Source organism: Dromiciops gliroides, chromosome 2 (genome assembly GCF_019393635.1).
Source record: "Dromiciops gliroides isolate mDroGli1 chromosome 2, mDroGli1.pri, whole genome shotgun sequence".
NCBI lineage: Eukaryota > Metazoa > Chordata > Mammalia > Microbiotheria > Microbiotheriidae > Dromiciops > Dromiciops gliroides.
This window is the reverse complement of record NC_057862.1, coordinates 146,359,646-146,382,651: the sequence shown is the minus strand read 5'-3', so window position 1 is coordinate 146,382,651 and position 23,006 is coordinate 146,359,646. Positions and strand designations below refer to the sequence as shown.

General features: G+C 39.3%; 1 protein-coding gene across 1 annotated transcript in view; it reads right to left on the bottom strand.

Annotated features, from left to right (window-relative positions):
* Positions 1-20,601, bottom strand: part of RAB8B (RAB8B, member RAS oncogene family) — a 95,027-nt gene extending 74,426 nt beyond the window's left edge. The window contains exon 1 of the mRNA XM_043985907.1: positions 20,430-20,601. Coding sequence (XP_043841842.1) covers positions 20,430-20,553 — 124 coding nt within the window. The 5' untranslated portion in view covers positions 20,554-20,601. The remainder of the gene's footprint in view (positions 1-20,429) is intronic.
* Positions 20,602-23,006: the final 2,405 nt, after the last annotated feature.

The window sequence follows — 23,006 nt, the reverse complement described above, 5'->3', positions numbered from 1 at the left end:
ACAATATTACATGACAGTAAGTATATTTGAAGCTGAGAATGCTGAGATTAAAGAGGGAAGTCCCCTGGAAGATAGAGCATTTGCACTGGACCTCAAATTAAGAGCAGGAATTGAATGTCAAGTGGGGGAAAGAGCAGATTCTAGACATAGAGACCAATATGCATAAAGAGAGAGGAGCTTAGTGTGCTTTGAAAAGGCATTTTAGTTGGAACATACAGTATGCGGAAGGGAAGAATGAGATAAGGTCAAGAAGGTAGAATTATAGCAGACTATGGAACACTTAAATGCCAAGCAAAGGAATCCAACCACTGAGAGGCTCTCAGTCAACTCTAAGATATATGCCCAGGGAGGCCACTGTGGCTCTCTCCTATATCTCCTCAGCAGGAAGTCAAAAACTGAAACCATTCATCCCTTCCTCCTCTGACCAGCCCTGGACAGTCTATCATACAACTAAAACTACCTCCTCATCTCACCAAATAAATCCTACTACCCATCCTTCTACTTCTGATCAGTGAGCTGACTGGACAGTTCTATAACCTAAAACCATAATACCAAACAGATCAAACTTCTGCTGACCATTATTTGCAAACTGTGCTGCAAACTGAACACTTCCACCCAACTCCCCTTCCCTTTATGTGTTGTCTTCTTCTAAACTGAGTAGGCATTAAAATTAGCCTCAGGCTCCCCGAGCAGAGCTGCCCCTCCCCCTCCGTTTCAGCTGGGGGGGGGGGGACTCTCAGACTGGCTAAACTGTGGTGACGAAAAACCCTGGACCCAGGCATGGCACGGCGTGGCCTGTGAGCACAGCAGAGATGTGCACAAAAAACCAGAGGGATGCTGGAGCTTGCTTTGCCCAGCCCCCAGGTCCTGGTGCTCGCAGCACAGGGGCCTGAGAGAGGAGGTTAATAAAAAGAGACACAGGGAGACGAGAAGGGGGCTTTTCAGTGAGGGGGGACACTAGAAGAAGGTCGGTCAGTACAGAGACACTAGGAGGACTAATGGAAGGATGCCAGAGAAATGGTAGGAAAAGGAATGGGGCTTGCAGGTAGAGGACGAAGACCCTAGAAGAAGGGGGCGTGCGGTTAGAAGACGCAGTGAGAGAGAAGTTAAAGAGTGAAAGGGAGAGGACTGAAGGTGAACCACTCTAAGTGAGGTTTGGCTGCAGGCCACAGTGACAGCGGCCAGCAACACCCATAGGAGAGAGACTCGGCTCGGGAGTAATAAGCACAAGTGGCGGTGGCAATGGCAGGAGAGAACGTTTAAAAGTCAGGTTGTATAACTTTTCGTTTCTTTACCCTTATCTCTTACATTTATTTTTATAAATAAACCCTGCTTTTATTATTAAAATTAAATGAGGTGGGGGCAGCTAGATGGCGCAGTGGTTAAAGCACCGGCCCTGGATTCAGGAGTACCTGAGTTCAAATCCGGCCTCAGACACTTGACACTTACTAGCTGTGTGACTCTGGGCAAGTCACTTAACCCCCATTGCCTAAAAAAAAAAAAAAAAAAAAATTAAATGAGGTGTTTGCTTATCAATTTGGGAGAAGCAGTGGGGGAATTTTTAAACGGCCCATATTATATTAAAATCAGTCAGTTAGCCAGCCAAAAGTCCACAGATTAGGCTGTTAGTTAAAATATTTTTACATTTGAATGGCGACCCAGATGGGACTTAAGGCCCAGATATAATTTTTCATATAGCCCACAGTTATAAAATTTACAGATTAGAGTTAAGTTAATTATTTTTACTCAACTGTAAGCTCTTTGAGTGCAGGGACCATCCTGTTAGCTTATATTTATAACCTTTACATTTAAGCACAGTGCCTGGCACATTGTAAGAACTTGATAAATGCTTTAACTATCTCTTTTTTATGATATCATTAGGAAATTAGCTGTTTCACAAAAGCAAAGCTTCCAGTTAGAATTTAATTCAAACATTTATTAAGTGTCTGTTATGTGAAAGGCATTTTGGAGATACAAAGAAGATCTAAGAAATTTAATATAGAGGATTTTAGACCATGCAGGAATAAGATAAGGCAGAATCCAAGAAATACAATAGTAAAATCCAAACAAAAAACCCTAAGAAATATAAGGAGGGAGCTTGGAAGGATGAAGGAAAAACCTAATGGAGGTGGTGGTACCTGAGTTGTCTTAAAGGGAGAGATTCTAATACAATGTAAGATGGGGTTAAAAGAGCCCATTCTAGGAATAAAGATAGAAAAACAAAGATAAGAAGATGGGAAAGGGGCAGGATGAGAAGGAGGGCTAATGAGTAGTACAATATGATTGGAATATAAGAGTACAGTGAGGTAAGTGTAGAAAAACAAAGAAACCAAATTGTAGAGAACTTGAATGCTAGAATCAGGATTTGATACTTTGGTAAGCAATGGGGAGTTAATGAAGATTTTTGAGAAGAGTGGCATGATCAGATTACTTAAGCAACAGTCTAACAGATGTGAGAGCATAGAATGAAGGCAGGAAGACTAGTTAGGAGATCCTTATGACAGTCAAAGCAACAGATGAGGTGTGCTGATAAATATTTGACAACTGGCTTTCTGAAAAAGAAACTTTCAGGTTTAATCTGCATTACTAACATTTTTTCACCACTTTCTTAAATCTAGACAATCAACAAAACAATAGATCAAGCCTTGAGTTGTAGGATTTGCCCATCTCAAGCAGTATGTATAGGCTCTAACACACGCCTGGCAACAGATGATCCGAGTTTCAACTGAGGTGTTCCCAATAAGAATGTAAAGGAGAGAATAAATGGCAGAGATGTTGCAGATATCACTACTAGTTTCAATGTGACATCAAGAGTAACTCAGAATTGATCCTAGACTAGTAAAACACAAGTTTTGGCAGGTACTGATAAGCTGAAAAGGCTTGAAGTATGTACAGTCTGTCTTCTGAGCACTGGTCTAATTTCAAAAAGGCTCATCACCAGGTTGGCCAATCATCTACAGTCACTGTGATCTGAGTTTGTGGAAGGAGTACCCACAATGATGAAATAATAGAGCCTTTACATATTGTAGAAGTAGAATTTACAGGGCTTGACAACTAATATGTCATTGGGAAATAAAGGACTAAGAACAGTCAAATATAACTTGGAAATTTCAAGCCTGGGTGACTGGGATGAAAAATGGTAGTGACATCAACAGAAACAATAGAAGGGTAAAGTTTTTTTTTTTGGTTTTTTTTTTTTGGCAGGGCAATGAGAGTTAAATGACTTCCCCAGGGTCACACAGCTAAGTGTCAAGTGTCTGAGGCCAGATTTGAACTCAGGTCTTCCTGAATCCAAGGCCGGTGCTTTATCCACTTCACCACCTAGCTGCCCCCCAGAAGGGCGAAGTTTTGTTGGGAGAGGAGGGGTAGTGGACAAGATTAATATAGTAAATATCGAACTTTACTGGCAATAATAAGTATTTACATACTGCTTTAAGATCTACCAAGCTTACATATGTTGATTACCTTCAAGTTAACTTCCTTATCTGACTGAGCTGAGGATCAGCTCAGATACTACCTCTTCTGTGAAGCAAGCCTTCCCAGATTCCCCATAAACTGAACATAAACTTACTAAGGGCAGGGACAAGTTTTTTTTTTTATCTTTGTATTCATAATACCTAGCAAAGTGCTTTACACTCAGTAAGTATTTGATTAGTTTAATTTGTTAAATTAAATTAATTTACTTGATCCTTATAATACACCTGTAAAATTTTTTTAAAAACCATTTGCAAGGGGCAGCTAGATGGCACAGTGGTAAAGCACCGGCCCTGGATTCAGGAGTACCTGAGTTCAAATCCGGCCTCAGACACTTGACACGTACTAGCTGTGTGACCCTGGGCAAGTCACTTAACCCTCATTGCCCTGCAAAAAAAAACAAAAACAAAAATGGAAAAAAAAAAACCCACACCATTTTCAGGTATTATCTTCATTTTATAGATGAGGAAACAGCCTCTGAGTTTTAAAAATTGAACTATGGTCACACAGCATCAGAATCAGAAGCTAAAATTCATTCAAGTCTTACCTGACTTCCAATCCAGTATTATTTCCATTAAAGCAACACTGTCTCTCAAAAGACATAAAAGTCGAAAAATTCATCAGGTGATGGAAATAAGGGACTAGACCTATGAAGGAAGTTCAACCTGAAGATGTGGATTGTGAGGTTTTCCACATGGAAATGATAACATAAGCCACAGAGGCAAAAGAGAGCAATAAACAGAAAGGTAGAAAAGAGGTCTATGGATAGTGGGGCATGTCTACATTTAGGAAAAAGGAAGAAAATGAGGAACCAAGAAGGGAGGTATAAGAAGTTGTCAAAGAAGCAGCACCAGATAAAGCACATAACTGATCAGTACGTTAAAAAAGTCTGAAAATGTGTGCAATGTACCACATTTGTAAACCTTTTACTTCTACAAAGAAATGAGATGGTAGGAGTGTGTTCTTATATCTCTCCTTTGAGCCATACTTTGTAGAAATACTGATTTTATTCAGTTTGGGGTAGTTGATTTTTACTTTGTTGGTTAAAGCCCAAATCAGAATTTTTAAAATGACTTTGTACAATATTGTCTTGATCAGTTATATTTATTTATCGAGGCTTAAAACCTGTTTAATTGCAATTCTTTTTCACAGTATCATTTCTGAAATGTATTACTTTGGTGCCTTCTTAAGTACTATAATAAACATAAATTGACCTTTTTTGATCATTCATGTTCATTCTGAATAGTATTATAGTGTGCTGTAAAAGAGCGATAACCTCAGGGTCTATTAAGGTATGTAGGGCCTCAATTAAATGACTTCAGACTAAGAGTTATTTTATCTGCTTATACTTAGGCTATTTGATAACTAGTTGTCAAAGTACCTGTCTCCTGTATGCTCCCATTTTCTTTAATCTGCTACTTTTAACATTCGATAGGCTATGAAATTAGTCAAACTTATTAGAACTTTATGTAATATAAATAAGAGACATTTACTCAGAGATTTCATACTCTTATGAGTAAAGTGTATTTACTTCAGTTAGTTCATGAACTTTGTGACATCAACTTTAGCTGCTCTGACAACTTCTTTTTTTTCTTCCTGATTCTCAATTGTGTTCCAGAGAGTTGAGGTTGCTAGAGAAATTAGGTATTACTATATATTAAAACTGAATCTTTATAAGAAAGTTAGGGAATAAAAGGTTGCATAAACTAAAATAAGCATATTTATCCTTAAAAGAAAGATCAAACTAACATGAAAGCTTTTAACTGAGTCTACCAAAGGAAGGAAGTTCACAGTTAGTGTTCCAACCACATTCTATCTAGGCCCCACAATTACTAAGCCATATTGTAGGTCCAATGTGAAGAGTGATAAGGTTTAAACTATAATTACATTTCCTTCTATTTGTGGGTTCAATTCTTACCCAGAATCTGCCCCAATTCAAATATGTGTAACATTCTACCTTAAGCATATAGTGTTACTTCCACAAAGGCAAAGTCAAACCTGAAAGTTACAGCCACTGGAAGGAAGCCCTCAAACACAAATTTCCTAGCCCTCTCTCCTACAGTATTTGCACATAATCTATTACAGCGGCTTGTAGAAAAGGTGCAATTTTGTTGTGAGTTTTTTAAAAAAGTTATTCTCCCTTAACATGCTTTTTGAGAGCTTGAGCCTTATAAGGTACTCATAAGCCACTGAAAGTAATTTCTACCAAATAAAACCCTAAGAGATGACTACCCCCTGAGAAAGGGCTCTAGATTCATTCACTGGAGAGAACAACTACAAGTTCAACCACAAAATTCTGTAACTCTTTTAGTATAAACATTCTCATTTAATGAAAATTATAATTTTCTAGTAGTCATCATAATTACTTAATCATTACTACATACTGAGCACTGCAGCCTTCTTCAGGGTAACTCTATGAACCATAGACACCACCTATTTTATAGCCTCTGAGAAATTTTTGAAAGAACCTGCATATAGTGGGGGGAAAAAAACCCAGACATGGGTTAGAAACCTGTCTCTGACACGTGTAAGCTGTGTGACTGTGGACAAGTTACTTCCCCACTGTCTTAGTTTCCTTATATTTAAGTGGTAATGATGCCTACATGCCTACTGCATTAGATCATGAAGATCAAATGAGATGCCTGTAAAGGGTACTTTGCAAACCTTCAAAAAAGATATGAGCATTTGTTCTAATTATTATTATACATGTGAACTATAAGCCTTCCTGCAATCATCTTGTTCTGAAGAGTAAACAAGAAACTACTTCTATTAAATGTTATTTACATGTCTTCCTCAGTTCCTACCACAAAGTTCACAGGACTTAAACATTTGAGTTGAATACAAGTGGAAGAAACTTCTAGTTGTTTCAATTAATTTGTATACAAATAGAATGCATAGTGATAATTCATCTTCATAAAAATAGTGTCTGTGTGTGTTTATTCTAGTATTTTTTTTCTAGAGTTTTTGGTGGCAAAATGTGGTAAACCCAAGTGCTATAAAGACAGATGCTAATACTTTGATATAGGTGATGCTGCAGCATTTGCTTCCCATCAAGCAGCATGGTGGTAAAAGAGCAGCAGACTCAGAGGCAGAATACCTTGATTTAGTTTCTAGGCCAATTTCTTATTTACTGTGAGAGCTCAAGGAAGTTACATCATCTTCCTGGGTCCTCAGTTTCTGGGTCTGTGAAATGAACAGGCTGTTCTAAATCAGAGGCAGTGTATCTCGGTGGACAGAGTGCTGGACTATGAATTAAGAAGACCTGAGTGCTAATCCAGCCTCTGAAACTTCCTAGTTGTACAGCCAGTGCCACAATGTCTCCTTTCTATGTTTCCTATTACTGGGGATTAAAACAACACGAACATTTCTATATAAAACAAGAATACTTAACAATAGATACAAATTCCTATTCCAACCTAATAAAACAGTAACTGCTAGAAGCAGTATTTCTTTCTTTCTTTCTTTTTTTTTTGTGAGGCAATTGGGGTTGAATGACTTGCCAAAGGTCACACAGCTAGTAAGTTTCAAGTGTCTAAGGCTGGATTTGAACTCAGGTCCTCCTGACTCCAGGGTCGGTGCTCTATCCACTGTGCCACCTTGCTGCCCCTAGAAGCAATATTTCTTAAACTTCTTTTAGACAAGGACTTATTTTCTTTGGATATTCTTTGGGTATACTAATAGCCTTTACCCATAGTTTGCTTTTTTCAGAGGATGGATATCTATTTGCATACCTAACTAGAGAACCACAATCAATTTTTAGTGATCTTTGGTAAAATGGGACTAAAGCAACTGACTGAAAATTTTTAGTAATGCCCAAACTCCATTTTAGGCAAGAATTTCCAATTTCTTCCTCATCAAATCTATTAACCTAGCTTTGACCAAATGAAAAAGAAGACTGCAAATGAGAAACAGAATAAAGTTTGGGTTTTAAGGGATTTTCTCATTTTCTCCCCTCTAACTATGGCACAGGAGGTGCTATCAAGCAGTAAAATGACCAAAAGGTGTAGTCGGCTCAAGGGTAACTGGGTAGTAAGTGGCATGAATCATCTCCAAAACGAGACAATTAACTCCCCACCAAAACTTAATTATCCTTCTTTAATGCTCTAGTTCAACAGCTCTCTGCAAAGGTAAAAGTTAAACCTTTTTCTTTGAGGAATGTGAACTATTTTGCTTTTCTAAAATTCATAAATCTGTCATGGAAGGATTACTTATAAATTATTTGTAAGAATCTACAGGGGGCAGCTAGGTGGCGCAGTGGATAGAGCACCGGCCCTGGAGTCAGGAGTACCTGAGTTCAAATCCAGCCTCAGACACTTAACACTTACTAGCTGTGTGACCCTGGGCAAGTCACTTAACCCCAATTGCCTCATTTAAAAAAAACAAAACAAAACAATGTAACAGTATGCTAGAGTAGAGAGAGCCCTGGAGTCAGAACCTGGCTTCAAATCCTACCCTGTCACTTTCTACCTCTGACCTTTGTTTGGCCAGTCAATTAACTACTCCACCTCTTCAGTTTTCTCACCTGGACAAAGAAAGGGTCTTTAAGGTTCCTTACAACTCTAAATTTATTATCCTGTGGAGCATGAAGACAGCTTTGCAAATAATTCAAGATATATTAACCACCCCTGTGTGCAGCTCACCTCACCCTGTAAGGCTCTATATCCACCTGCCCTCATGGAGCTCCCAGTCTAACAGGAGTAGAAGTACACAGAAAACTACAACATAATACATTATTCATTCATTACAGAGGTTCAAAACAAAAAGTTGTCTGAAATCCCAAGGTGAAGGAATTAGCATTTGAGCAGGGTGTTAAAGGAAAGGTTGGATAAAAAGATTTTTTTAAAAACCACTTTTTAAAAACATTTTAAAAGGATGAGTAGGAAATCCAACAGCTGAGAGAAAGAACATACTTAGCAAAGGGAATGGCATAAGGAAAAAGAAAAGGAAAAGGAAAGCACAGAATAATTCAAGGAGCAGAAAATATTCCAATTTGACTCTAGGATGGTGCTAGTTTGTGCAAGACTTCTATGAGCTTTGAATACCAAATCAAGTTTTGTTTTTTATTTGATAAGCAATAGGAAGGCCTTGAAAGATTGATCAATGGAATGATTGGGTTAGAAGCAGATCTATGCATTAAGATTAGCCTAGGAGTGGCATGATGGATAGAAGATCTACATTTTCCAAAGCTTACCCTCATGGGGGAGGAACAAAGAGAAGGGAGTGGAAGGGAGGAAGGAACCCATGCGGTTTGTGTCAGACCCCCATCTACTTGTAAGTGTTTACAAAGTGTTTATTAAAGGTTAACATTCCTCCCCTTGCAACCACACAACTATAATAAGTTTTAATTTATCCATTTTTCCCATTTTTTCTCATTCCATCTTCCTTGCCCTCCCAAAAAATGTCCTTAAAAGGCAAAATGCCCCCAAGCCCACCCCAGAACACAGAAAAAGGAAGAAAATACTGAATTAATATAACTAAGCAGATTTAAAGAAGCACTGATTTGGGGCAGCTAGATGGAATCATGGTGTACAGAACACTGAGCCTGGAGTCAGAAAGACCTGAGTTCAAATCCAGCTTTAGACACTAACTAGCTCAGGTCAAGTCACTTAACCTTTGTCTACCTCAGTCTCCTCAACTATAGGGATAATAATATCTACCTCCCAAGGTTATTGTGAAGCTCAAATGAGGTAATATGGTCAATCCTCAACTTTAGGAGGTAATGTTCCTAAAAAGTGGCACTTAAGTCAAAATAAAGTGAATGTTGATACATTGAACCTATAGGAAATAAGGAATAAGGTCCCTGAGACCACCAAAACCTGTAATCTTTCACTAGAGATTGCTGAAAATATAGTTTTCTGGATAAAATTCTGTATAACAAACCATTAATTCTGACATGCATTTTTCCTAACACAATAACAATGAAATAACCCATAAAATGCAGGAGAGAGTAAAGACAACCCCCAGGAGGGATGATAGGAGGGGTAGGGGCTGAGAAGAACCCCTCTCCCTCAGATACAAAAGAGAAACATGCAACCTGTCATCTCTAATCTCTCCTTCAGCTCTGTGGGAGGCTCAGGTCTGCTGGGCCTAGCTCTATACCAGCCAGACTTGGTGGGGGCTGAATACCCCAGGCTGGACACTTGGGAGCCCAGCACAGGCAGTGGAGGAGGCAGGGCATTCAACCTGCCCCAAGAGTACCTGTCAGAATTCGAGGGCACATTGTGCCTCTCATTTTTTTCTCTACTACACATTAGCCACAAATGTGAATGAAAGTGAAAATGAGATTTCTAATAAAATCACATGAATGCTTGAAGTCCCAAAAGTTAAATATGCAAATGCTGATGGCTGATTGTAATTGTAAAGTGCTTAGCACAGTGCCTGGCACATGGTAGGTGTTAAATAAATGTTAGCTATTATTATTATTCTGGTACCAATGAAAGATACAGCATCTTACAGTCTTCACCTAAATCCCATCTTAAGAAAAAATAAAACTACATTTCAAATTTCAGTCTACTTACTATTACCTACTAAATGATATTCCAGGAGCAACTTTAAAATCCCTAGGCAATTTCAAAAGGCAGATCATAGTGGATAATGTGGTGTACTTAAGTAGGAAGACATGTGTTCAAAAATCCCACTTCTGACATTCACCAGCTGAATGACAACCAGCAAAGCGCATCCAAGTCTATTTCCTCATCTGTAAAATGAGGACAACACCTGAAGTATCTGGCCCTTCATGGGTTTGTGGTAAAGAATAAAGTGAGATGATTTATGTAAATTGCTTTGAAAACTTTTTAAGGGACTATGTAAGCATTCATTATTATAAAGACAAGAAAAGTACCTCTTTTAAAAATTCTAATTAATGTGAAACAATGGGGAAAAACAACAAAAAAAAAGAGTTCAAAAAACAAGAGGATCAAAGAATTAGAGCTGGGGTTCAAATACATATGAAAACATCACAAATTTAGAAGCATCACACATCCACTAGTTACATATCAATAATATTTTAATCTTTAAATCTATAATTAAGATATAATACAAAGCAATGTTATTTTAGGAGTACCCTGTATCTGTTCTTTGATATAATGACAATATATTAGAATTTTTTTAAATGGTGATAGCCTGCCATTCTGTAATAGGTTTTACTTTAGTCAAATTTTATTGTTGCTTTGCTAAGCAGAAATATTAATAACAAAACATCAGTTTTATTCTAGATAATATGCTGTGCAAGTGATGTACAGCTAAATGCATGCAGTAAGCGTTAATATATATATTCTGTTTTACAAAGGGATTTGATTTAGTCAGCTCAAACTCCTAACAACTCTAATCCACTTCCCTATATGGGGCAGAGAACAGAAACAAACACAGCTCCATCTGCCAATTAAAAATAAGGAAGAAACTGTTAATGGGCATCTGTTGCATTGTTTCAGGCTAATGAGCAAAGACAAAGAAGAAATGGTTCTTCTAATGCAAACCAAGTGATTTTGCCCATTTTCAATTTGGTATTCCTCAGTAATTTGATTTATTAAAGGAAAGAAATTAGAATATTAAATCTACCACAATTTAACAATTTGGAAAGGTCAATAGATAAATAAAATGCCTTCATCCTAAGATATTACTTTAAAATTAAAGCTTTACTGTACATAGCCTTTGACCCAGCATTACTACTACTAGGTTTCTATCCCAAAGAGATTGAAGGGGAAAAAAAGGAAAAGGATTTATATTTACAAAACTATGTATAGCAACTTTTAGTGGTAGCAAAGAATTAGAAATTGAAGGGATGCCCGTCAGTTGGGAAATAGCTAAACAAGCTGTATATGACTGTGATGAAATACTATTGTGCTTGAAGAAATGGTAAGCAGGATGGTTTCAGAAAAACCTAAAAAGACTTCCATGACTCGATGCAAAGTGAAATAAGCAAGACCAAGAGAAGACCGTACACAGTAACAGCAATAATGCACAATGATCCAAGACAATTCTGAAGGACCTATGTTAAAAAATGCTATCCACTTCCAGAGAAAGATATGATAGAATCTGAAAGCAGATGAAAGCATAATTTTTAAACTTAATTTTTCTTTTTGGTCTGTTTTCTTTCACAACATAACTAATATGGAAATGTTTTGCATGATTGCACATGGATAACCTTTATCAAATTGTTTTTTCAATGGGGGGAGGGAAAGGAAGATGGAAGAAGGAATTTGGAACTCAAAATTGTAAAAAGAAAAAACAAAGGTTAAAAATTGTTTTTACATGTAATTGGAAAAATATTTTTTAAATTGAGGATTTAAAAATGCAAGTAGATTGGGGGAAGGGGTGCCACAGGGCTGCAGGAGTGGACATTTGGATGTTTGTTAAATGTTCAAATACAATTACTCCCACTCATCTTCATTTTTATTCAAATCTAATCCAGTAACCTGAAAAGCCATAAGGGCTAACTTCAAAGTAATTTTATGTGGGAGAGTGCACTGACAATTGAGAGAGTAATGGGGATCAGGAAAGGCCTTGAAATCTTATGCCAGGAAGGAAGTTAGGGATTCCTATAGCTCCATATTCTTTTTAGTTACAGTTACAATCTTTTGGGTAAGTAGGAGCTGCAGTGGATAGAGCACTGGCCCTGGAGTCAGGAGGACCCATATGTCCTCAAACACACAATAGCTATGTGACCCTGGATAAGTCATGTAACCCTTTTTGCCTCAGTTTCCTCATCTGTAAAAATGAGCTTGAGAAGAAAATGGCAAACCTTTCCAATATCTTTAAAAAGAAAACCACAAATGGGATCACAAAGAATCAGACATAACTGAAAACGATTGAACAACAATATACAGTTCTTGTCAGATTCACTTTAATATCTAATTCCAAACCAACTTCTAATTTTCATCAATATTCAATTTACTACCCTATCACCTATCAAAATGACACATATTTAGTTATTTTTTCTTTACTTAGTTAATACCTCCTGACAAAACCCTTTTCCTTAAATAGTTACTATATGTCAAACTCAATTAGAAATGGACCCCTGCAGGCTACATACTGACTTAGAAAACCACAAATTGAGGCAGCTAGGTGGCACAGTGGATAAAGCACCAGCCCTGGATTCATGAAGACCTGAGTTCAAATCCAGCCTCAGACACCTGACACTTACTAGCTGTGTGACCCTGGGCAAGTCATTTAACCCTCTTGCCCTGAAGAAAAATAAAAGAAAAAGAAAACCACAAATTAATATTAACTATATTATATTGTATTAAACATTTCTCAATGATATTTTAATTTCATGCAGGTTGTAAACCACACTGCAATGGGCTCACCTCTGCAGTGAGTTACAGCTCTGGTGTAAGACACTTTCTGTAACTCTTCTTGAGTCCATTTATTCTGAAGTATTCTAAAAGTAAAGCTATAGCTTTTATCCAGAATTCTCATATTCCACACACTATCCTTAATATCCAACAGCTAGCTGATATAATGGCTAAAGTGCTCATTGGGACCTGAATTCAAATCCTGCCTCAGACACTTACTAGTTGGGTGACCTTGGACAAGTCACTTAATCTCTTGGTGCCTTAGTTTCTTCATCTGGAAAATGAGGGTATCAAATTCAATGGACTCTAAAGTCGGTTTTAACCTGAGATTCATCACAGTGCCTGGCACAAAGTAAGCATTTTATATATGCTTGTTCTATCTACTAATCTATCTAGTTGTTGAAATCAACAATTCTATCATACACTCAGTTACTCTTAGCTTGTTATACAAATTCATTAATACTAGTTCATTATACATTCATACCACTATTTTGGTAGTACTACTTTTACCCTCCATTACCTATTACTAAGTACTATTTTTTTTCTGGAAAGTAGTATAAAAGGCACCATATGACATCAGAGTAAACAATATTTAGATGGCATGTCTGTTGATAACTTCAAAAGAATAAGACAGCAGTCTCTGATATAATGATATTATGTACAAAATGTTTACTTTCCAGTTACATATTCCTTGCATAAAATGAGACCAAGAAAATAATTCTAAAAATTAAGGTCAACTGTCACTAACTGTCTCCAGATGTTGGAAAGAATACAACATAAGCTGGGTAATATTTATCCATGTTGATATCATCTTAGATAAAAATGTAAATATGACAAAGTTTTAAAATCAGTGTCTTAGTGTAAGTTTTAAATTATTATCAACCAAACACAACTTTTTAGTCTAAAAGAAATTCAACCTGGGGAAAAACGACACCAAAAACATTTGTCAAAATCATTTCATTTTTAAAAAGTTTAATAAAACTTTGTTGTTTGCCTTTTGTTTAAATGTTACTGTCATTTGGAGACACACTGCCCTCCCCCTCCACTGATCTCCACTCATAACAAAGAAAAAAAAAGTTCAGTAAAGCTAACTGACATATCAACAACTATGTCTGACAGCACATGTAACATACCATAAAATCAGTCAGTGACAAGCATTTATTGAGCTCCTATGTTTCAGATACTGTCCCTGCTCTCAAGGAACTCATAATTTCATTTAGGAGACAACATACAAGCAACCTTATTCAAATAAGACATATAGATATGTATGTAGGAATGAATACATGTCTATGCGTGTATGGAGAAAGAGACAATCAACAGACTGGTACTTCCTCCTCTCCACCATCCCTTCACCGGGGACAAGATTATTCATTATAATTATGAAACATTCCATTTTGTTCTATTGTAATTACTATGTATATTGATACCCTCATTGTATATATTGTTTTCCTGGTTCTGTCCACTTTACTATCTATCAGCTCATACAAGTCTTACCAGGTTGTTCTAAATTCCTCATGTTTGACATTTCTTATGGCATATACACCACAATTTATTTAGCCATTCCCCAACTGGTGAGCACAAAATGATCTAATATTATTGGCTTAGTTATACTCAGCTTTTATAAATATACTGAAACTGAATTGATCTTTTTTGTCACAGTGAGCATGAAAATGAATTTTCATAGAATCGCAGATTTAGAACTAGGGAAAAGTCTCAGAGGTAATTTAGTCCACCCCCTTATTTTACAGATGAGAAAACTAAGGCTTGGACAGTTTAAGTGATTTACCCAAAGTCACAGGTAGTAAGCAGTACAGCTGAGATTGGAATCTAGGTCCTTAGTCTCTAAATCCAGTGCTTTTGCTAAATTTCAATAATTTTAATGCACTTTGATCAACTAACCTGAAATTATGGGGTACAAGAAATATGCAAAAAGAGTGAACAAAGTACAGGTATGAGTTGGGCAACTCTGCCAAACTAACATTAACTATTTTCCTGAACAAATTGAGCCAACTAATGAAAACAGAAAAATTTGACTTTCCAAATTTAAGATTTATCTAAATTCCAACTTCCTAACTGAAAAAAGTTTGTTGTGACCAAGAGTGTATTTTCCCTGTCCTATGCAGAGAGGTACTGAATGACCATGAATCCTCAGATAAAAGTTCTGGACAGTGAGTGGAAAAACCTAGGTTCTTGATTTCTAGTTGGGCCAGCTGGGTTACTCAGACAAGTCACTTCACTCTCACTCCATCTTTCCTCATTTTTAGAATGAAATGTTTGCACTAAATGATATCACGAGCCTTTTCCAACTGGAAAAATCTATATTATGATTCTAAGTAGAGGTAGATTTCAATAACTTAGTAAATATGGAAACACAAATAAATAGCAAAGGGTGAGGAGTTCAACAAAGGGAAACTTCACTGATCTGTATTAACTTCAAAACTAAACTGTTGACTGCAAAAGAGTAGGGATCATTTTTCTTTTTGCTTTTTTTTGTATCTCCCACATGATTATGGACACACACTCATCATTTAATAAGTGCTTGTTGATTGATGATGCATGCACTAAAAACTAAGTCACTCCTTAATGTAAAGAAGTATGATGAGAGCAAACACAAAAATAAACCAAAAGTTCTCAAGGAATTTAAAAAGTAAAACCAAGATAATTTGGGGGTAAAACACTTACAACCTAGGTGTGTTCATGTGTCTGTGAAAAATATCATGTAAAAGATGACACCTGAGCTAAGTCTTGAAGGAAGCTATGGATTTCTAGAGGCAGAGGTGATCAGGAAATGTCTTTCTGGTATGGGGGGGAAGGGAAGGCCATCTCTGAAGAATTGTAAGAAGATGAGTTTCACTGGCCAATATAGTATGTGTGAAGGGGGATGGTAGCATGGAGCCAATATGTGAAGGGCTTCAAATGCCACTGAGAAGAAGAGATGATTCTTTCCAAGGAATGATAGGAGTATGGATCTTACTCAATTTTATCAGGAAACCTGTGGCAGTCATCCTCAGGACTCTGATAGAAAACCTACACAAATTGCACATAAGTTTTTAGGAAGTAGCAATGACTCAGGAGGTAAGAGGAAGTCTCTCCTTTATCTGTCCTAATAGGAACCCTTTACCCAGCCTTAGTGACAGTACTATTGCTAAAAGCTCCATCAACTCCACTCTTATACCTGTGGTTATAGAAGACTTGGTGTGGTACTTTGTTAGTCTTACCCTAGCCCCCAAACACCAGATTTCATAAGGTTTCACAGAAAGGTTTCATGCTCTTTCAAAAGAATGCTATTTGTTACTTTCTGTCAGGTCACTCCTTCTTACCTATAAATTCTAAGGACAACAAGAGATCTAAGAACCAATGAGAGCAGACTCAATTTTATTCCTGCTTCTCATCCTAAACTGTTAGATGGAACTACAATGAATGACTTAATATAATGGTAACCCTCCATAGAAGTTGTATCTCAATCATTTAAAAATCAATTTTTTCCAGAAACAAATATTAAAATTCTTCACAATGTAAAGTATTTAATGAAAATATTATTTTAAAAGGAAATAAATAAAAAACAACTCATAAACATCCTTACAATAAACATATGAAACAATGCAAATAATAAAAATTATGTAACAAAAAAAGAACAAGTGAAAACACAGAAATGTAGTCTGAGAAGTTAATCTGAAATAGTACTGATGGATTCTGTTCCCTTCAACCATAAAGGAGATAAGGAAACAATATGCTACTCAATTTATCTGTAAATTCCCTATACCATCTATCAGCAAGAGCATACTCTCAACGAAGAAAAAAAGGACTGTTTTACAGTTTTGAAATTAGTAACAATTTAAGACATTAATTCCTTTTAGTTTGTAGATCAGTTCCTACAAAACCCCTTATGCTTCCTCAGGAAAGAAAAAGCCCCATGTCAAGAACCAGCAGCCGAAACTTGCCTAAACTGTAATACCTCATGAGTTTAGATAGTCGAGTCCATATGAAAATTAGGAGGCAAATAAGATAATTTTTAATTGGCTTATAAAGTATGGTAAAACAGTTCTTTTTAAAAACACATGTAGGGGCAGCTAGATGGCGCAGTAGATAGAGCACCGGCCCTGGATTCAGGAGGACCTGAGTTCAAATCTGGCCTCAGACACTTAACACTTACTAGCTGTGTGACCCTGGGCAAGTCACTTAACCCCAATTGCCCTGCAAAAAAAAAAAAAAAACCACATGTAGAGGGGCAGCTAGGTGGCACAATGGATGATAGAGCACTGGCCCTGGAGTCAGGAGGACCTGAGCTCAAATCCAACCTCAAACACTTGACGTGTACTAGCTGTGTGACCCTGGGAAAGTCACTTAACCCCAACTGCCTCACAAAAAAAAAAAAAAAGAAAGAAAAGAAAAACACATGTAGAGATAAAAACCATAAAGGTGGATGACTCAAATATGCTCTTCCCAAAAGTACCTCTTTTGGAGTTCCTAATCCAGCAACTCATAATGAAACAAGTTATAAGTACTACATTCATATATGCAAGAATGACATACTAATAAGGCTTTGAAGCTCATGAGTTAATTGGAAAACCATAGTAGTTTCTTAGTCAGGTACTTCTTTAATAAGAAAAATGAAAGCAACGCCATCTCTATACCTAGAATAAAATCAGCTTTGATTCTAGCATGAAGTTTGCAGTAAGGTTGCTATATATCTTGTTACCTGAAAACAATGGCTACCAGTAGCAAGTTACAAAGTCAGTTCCCAGCAAAACCAAAAAAAACACAACCTGTCAAATAAATTAAAAGTCACCGACTGAGGTAAATAGCATGTTGTAATACATTTAAAAAGTAATTAAGAAAACCACATAAGTTATACAACAGAGCTAAGGAGGAAAGAGCATTCTTTGGCTAGGAAGTTAATGAGCATTTAAATTTTTAAAAACAAAAATAAAAACCTGAAAGTGTAGCTTCATAAAGAGAAAAGTCACAAATTCCTTCAGTTATGGCAATTTAATACTGAGTATCAATTAAAAATCAAATCATTCCACTGTAATTCACTTATATCTTTGTCTCTTACATTTGATCCAAAAGAATTAAAAGCATAGGAAACTGGAAGCTACTATGGAAAGAGTCCAGCGTCCCCACTCCTTCCATTTCTTCTCCAAGTCTCTCATATTTTCTCCCCCAATATCTTCCTCTGATCACATCACATTTACTGTATCCTGCCCTTTCCCTTTTTGTTTTTACTTTTACTGTCTCTTTCTCCTATTAGCCCATTCTTTATCCTCATTTCTTTCCTCCACCACTTGTTCTTTAACTCTCTACTCCCACCCTCATTTTGTCTGTTCCAGTGCTTCCTCTATCCCATAAGCCCCATTCCTCCTTTTTACTCCATTCCCCTATTCTGATCTCTTCCATGTTCTCCACTCTCCCCACATTTATGTAGATTCAGACTCCTCTTAATCTATGATCTCCCTCAATATCTCACTTTCCAATTTTCTTCCTTTTTCCTATCCCATATTACTCTCCCTCTAACTAGACTCTCAATTACTTCCATTAAGTCCTATCTTCTCCAGTCTCCTATTTCTGTCCTCTACAGTTCTCCTTTCACCTAATTCCTTTCCTTTCCTCCTTTCCTCTTCCTATACCTTCATCCTCTCCTTTCCTCTAGTATCTTCTCTCCCTAATCTCTTTCCCCCTCTCCTTAATTAACCTTCTTCCCCTAGCCGCAAAGTTCCCTTCTCCCCTATTCTGTTTTCTCTTAATCATGTTTCTATTTCTCCACATTCCCCTCTTCAAGATCTGCCCCTCTCTTATTTCTGGTTTCCTTTCCCCCTCCCTCCTCTACCTTCCAGTCCCTTCCTCATATTTTCCTCCTGTCCTCTCATGTCTCTCTTTTGACTTCCTCTCATTGCCTCCTATCTCCACGTATCCCTCCCTCTTCTATCTCCTGGTCTCCTCCCATGATATCTCCATGCTCTACTCCCTCCTGTCCCCCGATTTCCCCCTTCTCTCACCTCTCCTTCCTATTTATTCTATTGCCTTTCTTGTCCCTGTTTTCCTCTTGTTCACCCTACATCCCTCTTCTTTCTCCATGTACCCCTCTTGTGTCCCTCTCCATGTTCTACCTTCTTCTGTCCCCCTCTTGCTCCTTCTTGTTCCCCTTTTATTCCCTTCTTTCCTTAACATCCTCCTCCTTTCCAACCCCCCATGCACCACTCCTTCCTATCCCCCAATATCTCCTTTTGTCTTCTCTATACCCCATTCTTTCCTCCTTCATGTTCTCTCTTCTATCCTTCCTCCCACTCATCCCCCTTAGTCCCCATGCCCCTTCTTTTCACTATGTCCCTTCTCGTTCCACATTCCCTACCTTCCTGTCCTCTTTCATGTGCCCTTTGCCCCGCCCCCCCGCCCCCCCCCACTTCCACCTTTATGTTCCCTCCTTTTACCCATGTTCTTTCCTGTCCCTTCATGGTCTTTTTCTCTCATCTCCCCATAACCCCTCTTTCCTCCCTCCTGTCTCAAACTTTCTTCTCTTTCTTTCCTCTTGACTCCTCCATACCCCCTCTTTCCTCCCTCCTGTTCTTTTCACATTCCCTTTCTTTCCTTCCTCCTTTTCTACTGTACTCTCCTCCTTGTCCTCTCTTTCCTTCCTTCTGTCCCCTCATATGGGCTCTCCTTTCACCACAGCCTCCTCTCTCTTCTCTTTACTTCCCCAAGTCCCCACCCTGGTCTCTTCCCTCCTGTCCATCCATAGTGTCCCCCACATCCCCTTTCTCTCCTTTCTCCTGTCTCATGGAGACCTCCCTTGAACCATGCCCCTGTCTCTCTTCCCTCCTGTCCCCTTCTTTCACCTTTCCTCTCTTGTCGCACTATACCCATCTCTGCTCCCTCCAGGCTTCCCCTCCTCCTTCAAGATCTCCTCCCTTGTTCCCTCTCTCCTCACCCCTGTCCCACTATGTCTCCTCCCTTATCTCCTTATCCCCTCTCTCTCCTCCCTTCTATCCCACTGTGGTCTCCTTTCTTGTTCCTCTATGCTCCCCACTGTCCCCAGTGATCTTCTCTCCTGTCCCCTCTTACTCCTCCCTGGCCCCCAGGGTCTCTTCTGTGTCTCTCTCCTCCCCCAGTACCCCAGGGCCTCCCCGCTACTTGTTAGCTCTCTTTCCTCCCTCCTGCCCCCCAGGATCTCGCCCCTGTTCTCTCTCCTTCTGCACCCCCTTTCCTCTCCCCTTGTCTTTTCTATCTCCTTCCTCCTCACTCCCCAGGATCTCTCCACTTGTCCCTCTTCTATCTTCTCCCCCCTCCGTCCCCTCTCTTTCCTTTCTCCAGTTCCCCAGGGTCTCTCCCTGTCCCTTCTCTCTCCTCTCCCTTGTCCCCTCTCTCTCTCACCTTCCTCTTCCTCTCCTGGTCCTCTCCCTCTTCTCCACCCTGTGCACCCCTGGGTCTAACCCTTGTCCCCTCTTTTTCTTCTCCCCCCGTCCCCCAGAGTGTCTCCCTGTCCCCCCTCTCTCTTTCCTCTCCCCGCGCCCCGTTCCCCAGGGTTTCTCCCTGTCCCCTCTCACCCCCCCACCCTGTGTCTCTCTCTCCCCGCCCCGTCCCCCAGGGTCTCCCCCCATCGCTACTTGCTGTCCCCCCCTTCCCTCCCTCCCAACCAGCCCTTCCCCATACCCTACGGCCCCTCACCGATGGTGGAGATGAAGGTGGTGTTGAAAGCGTCCTCGGAAAAGCGAAACAGGAGGCAAGTCTTGCCTACCCCTGAGTCTCCGATCAGCAACAGCTTGAAGAGATAATCGTACGTCTTCGCCATCTTCTCTCGCTCTGTCCCTCTGACCGGGGAGGGAGCTGAGGGGATGGGGGGCGGAGGGCGGGGGTGTGGCCTCAAGGGGGCCCGCTCGCCCCGCCCCAGGCCCCCCTCCACCAGCCCGCGCGCCACGCCCCGCTCGGCCAATCCTGGGGGCCTTCGTCATCACAACCCGCGCCCCAGGAGCCCATGGGACTTGTAGTCCCCCCTGCGATATTCGGGCGTTCCCCGCTCAGAGATGCGCAACCTTTTGGCGTGGATTTGCTAAACTGAGTAGGGCTCGTAAGACCTACAGCAGACCAGGGACTCGGTACTTTCTCTTTACTCCAGGGGGGACCTCAGGGAAGGAACTAAAATACTGTTAGCTTTGCCACCCGGAAACAAAAACTAAATCCCTCTGTTTCTTTGTGTGTAAGGCATCTTTGATATCGACCACCTCCAATCCTGGACCCGTCCTAATACAGAAGATTACCCCAGAATTCTTAGGCCAGAAGTGGACCTTCCCTTGTGGGGCCAGTGTTCAGTAGAGTGGGTCCAACCCGTTCGGCTGCCTGCAGATTATCCGCTTTGTGCGTTAACTGCGGACAATATTAACCCCTGAATACCTACTCCGCCGTTATCCAGCACCACTTATAGGCCCTATCCGCCAGCTGTTAGTCAAAACTCAACAAGTCTTTGTTAAACACCCGCTGTGTGCTGGGCTCTGTACAAACTGCTGGGGATACAAAGACAAAAATGAAAACAATACCCGTCCTCAAGAAGCTTACATTCTGAAAGGGGAGGTGATAGACAGGTAGGCAGACAGACAGACAGACAGACAGACAGACAGACTCACGTAAAATAAACTGATTCCCCGCCCCGAGATTGGTATGAAGCAGTAGCAAAGGAGAAGGTGGGGCTTCAGTAGGAAGTGGCACTTCACCTGAGTTTTCAATGAAACCCGGGATTCTAAGAAGCAGTATTACATTCCAGCCATAAAGAGGGTAGATGGAATGTTGAGTGTGAGAAAAAAGTAAGGCCAGTTTGGCTGGACATTTCTTGTAGGGGAATATGCATAATAAGCTTGGAAGATAGGTTATGAACAGGTTAAGAAAGGCTTTAAATGACAAACGGGAGTTTGCACTTGATCCTAAAGGTAATAAGCCATTGGAGTTTATTGAGCGGGAGAATGACATTATCAGACCAATACTTCAGGAAAATCACTTTGTAGCTGTTGAAAGGATGGATTGGACTGGGAAAAGGTGGGGTAGGGAGATCTGTTAGGACGCTATTGCAAATTGTCCATGCTAGAGGTGAGGTTGGCTTGAATTAAAATGATGGCCATATAAGTAATACTCTGATAGGTGTGATCTCTGAGACTGATGACGATGACATTAGCCTTAGCAAAGCATTTAGGCAAGTCATTCTTCAGTCTTCTCCCTTCATCTCCTGCTTCTCCCCCCCCCCCCTTTGTCTCATCTTCCTTATCATTCCTATCCCATCATGCATTGCAAAGCATTGAATGAGTTTTACGTTAGCTGTTATTCTAGACAGTACTGCTATTCTCTTTCATTCACATGAATATCATAGAATAATTGTTCTTTTTAGGTGGATGCCATATATTTTGGCATTTCACTAAATTCAGTTGAATATTGTGTCACTGTCTTTATACTACTCTCTAACTGTTTCATGTTTCATGACTGCTTCCAACTAGATCATAACCCTCTTGTGAGTGTTATATATTAAGGCCAGAGTCCTCATTGCTGGATTTGGAGACCAAAAAAGTCTAAGACAGTTATAATAGTTTCTATTTATGTTGAGTTTGCAAAACCCTTTATATACTTTTTCTCATTAGATCTTCACAATAACCCAATGAAATAGATACTTTTATTATCCCCTTTTTATACATAAAGAAACTAAGGCTGAGAAAGGGTAAATGATTTGCCTAAAGTCACACAGCTAATAAAAGATTTGAAACAGAATTTAAAATCACATCTTTCTGATTCTAAGTCCAGTGCTCTGGTGACCTGCATGACCTTGGGTAAGACATGTCACCCCTCTGGGTCTCAGTTTCTTCATCTGTAAAATTATGAAGTTGGACTAGATCCTAGCTTTATATTTAAAATGATGAAATTGGACTAGATCCACAGTTTAAGAACCCCATATGGGGTTGAGTAACTGAATATGGAGGTTGCAAAAAATTTGGGAAAAGTAAAAACTTATGTATACCTATTTCATATACTTATATACCCCAGGGTCATGTAAAAATTTCTCTGGCAAAAAGGGGTTGCAAGTGGGGAAAGTTTAAGAAGCCCTGGACCAGATGATCCCTAATATCCTCCCCAGCTCCTAGATTGGATCATTCTATGATGGGCATCGTGTCCTATTTATTTACTCTCTCCTCCATGGTAGCAATCATAGGATCATAGACAGTGTTGGCAAGGACCTTAGAGTTTATCTCATCCAATCTTCTCATTTGG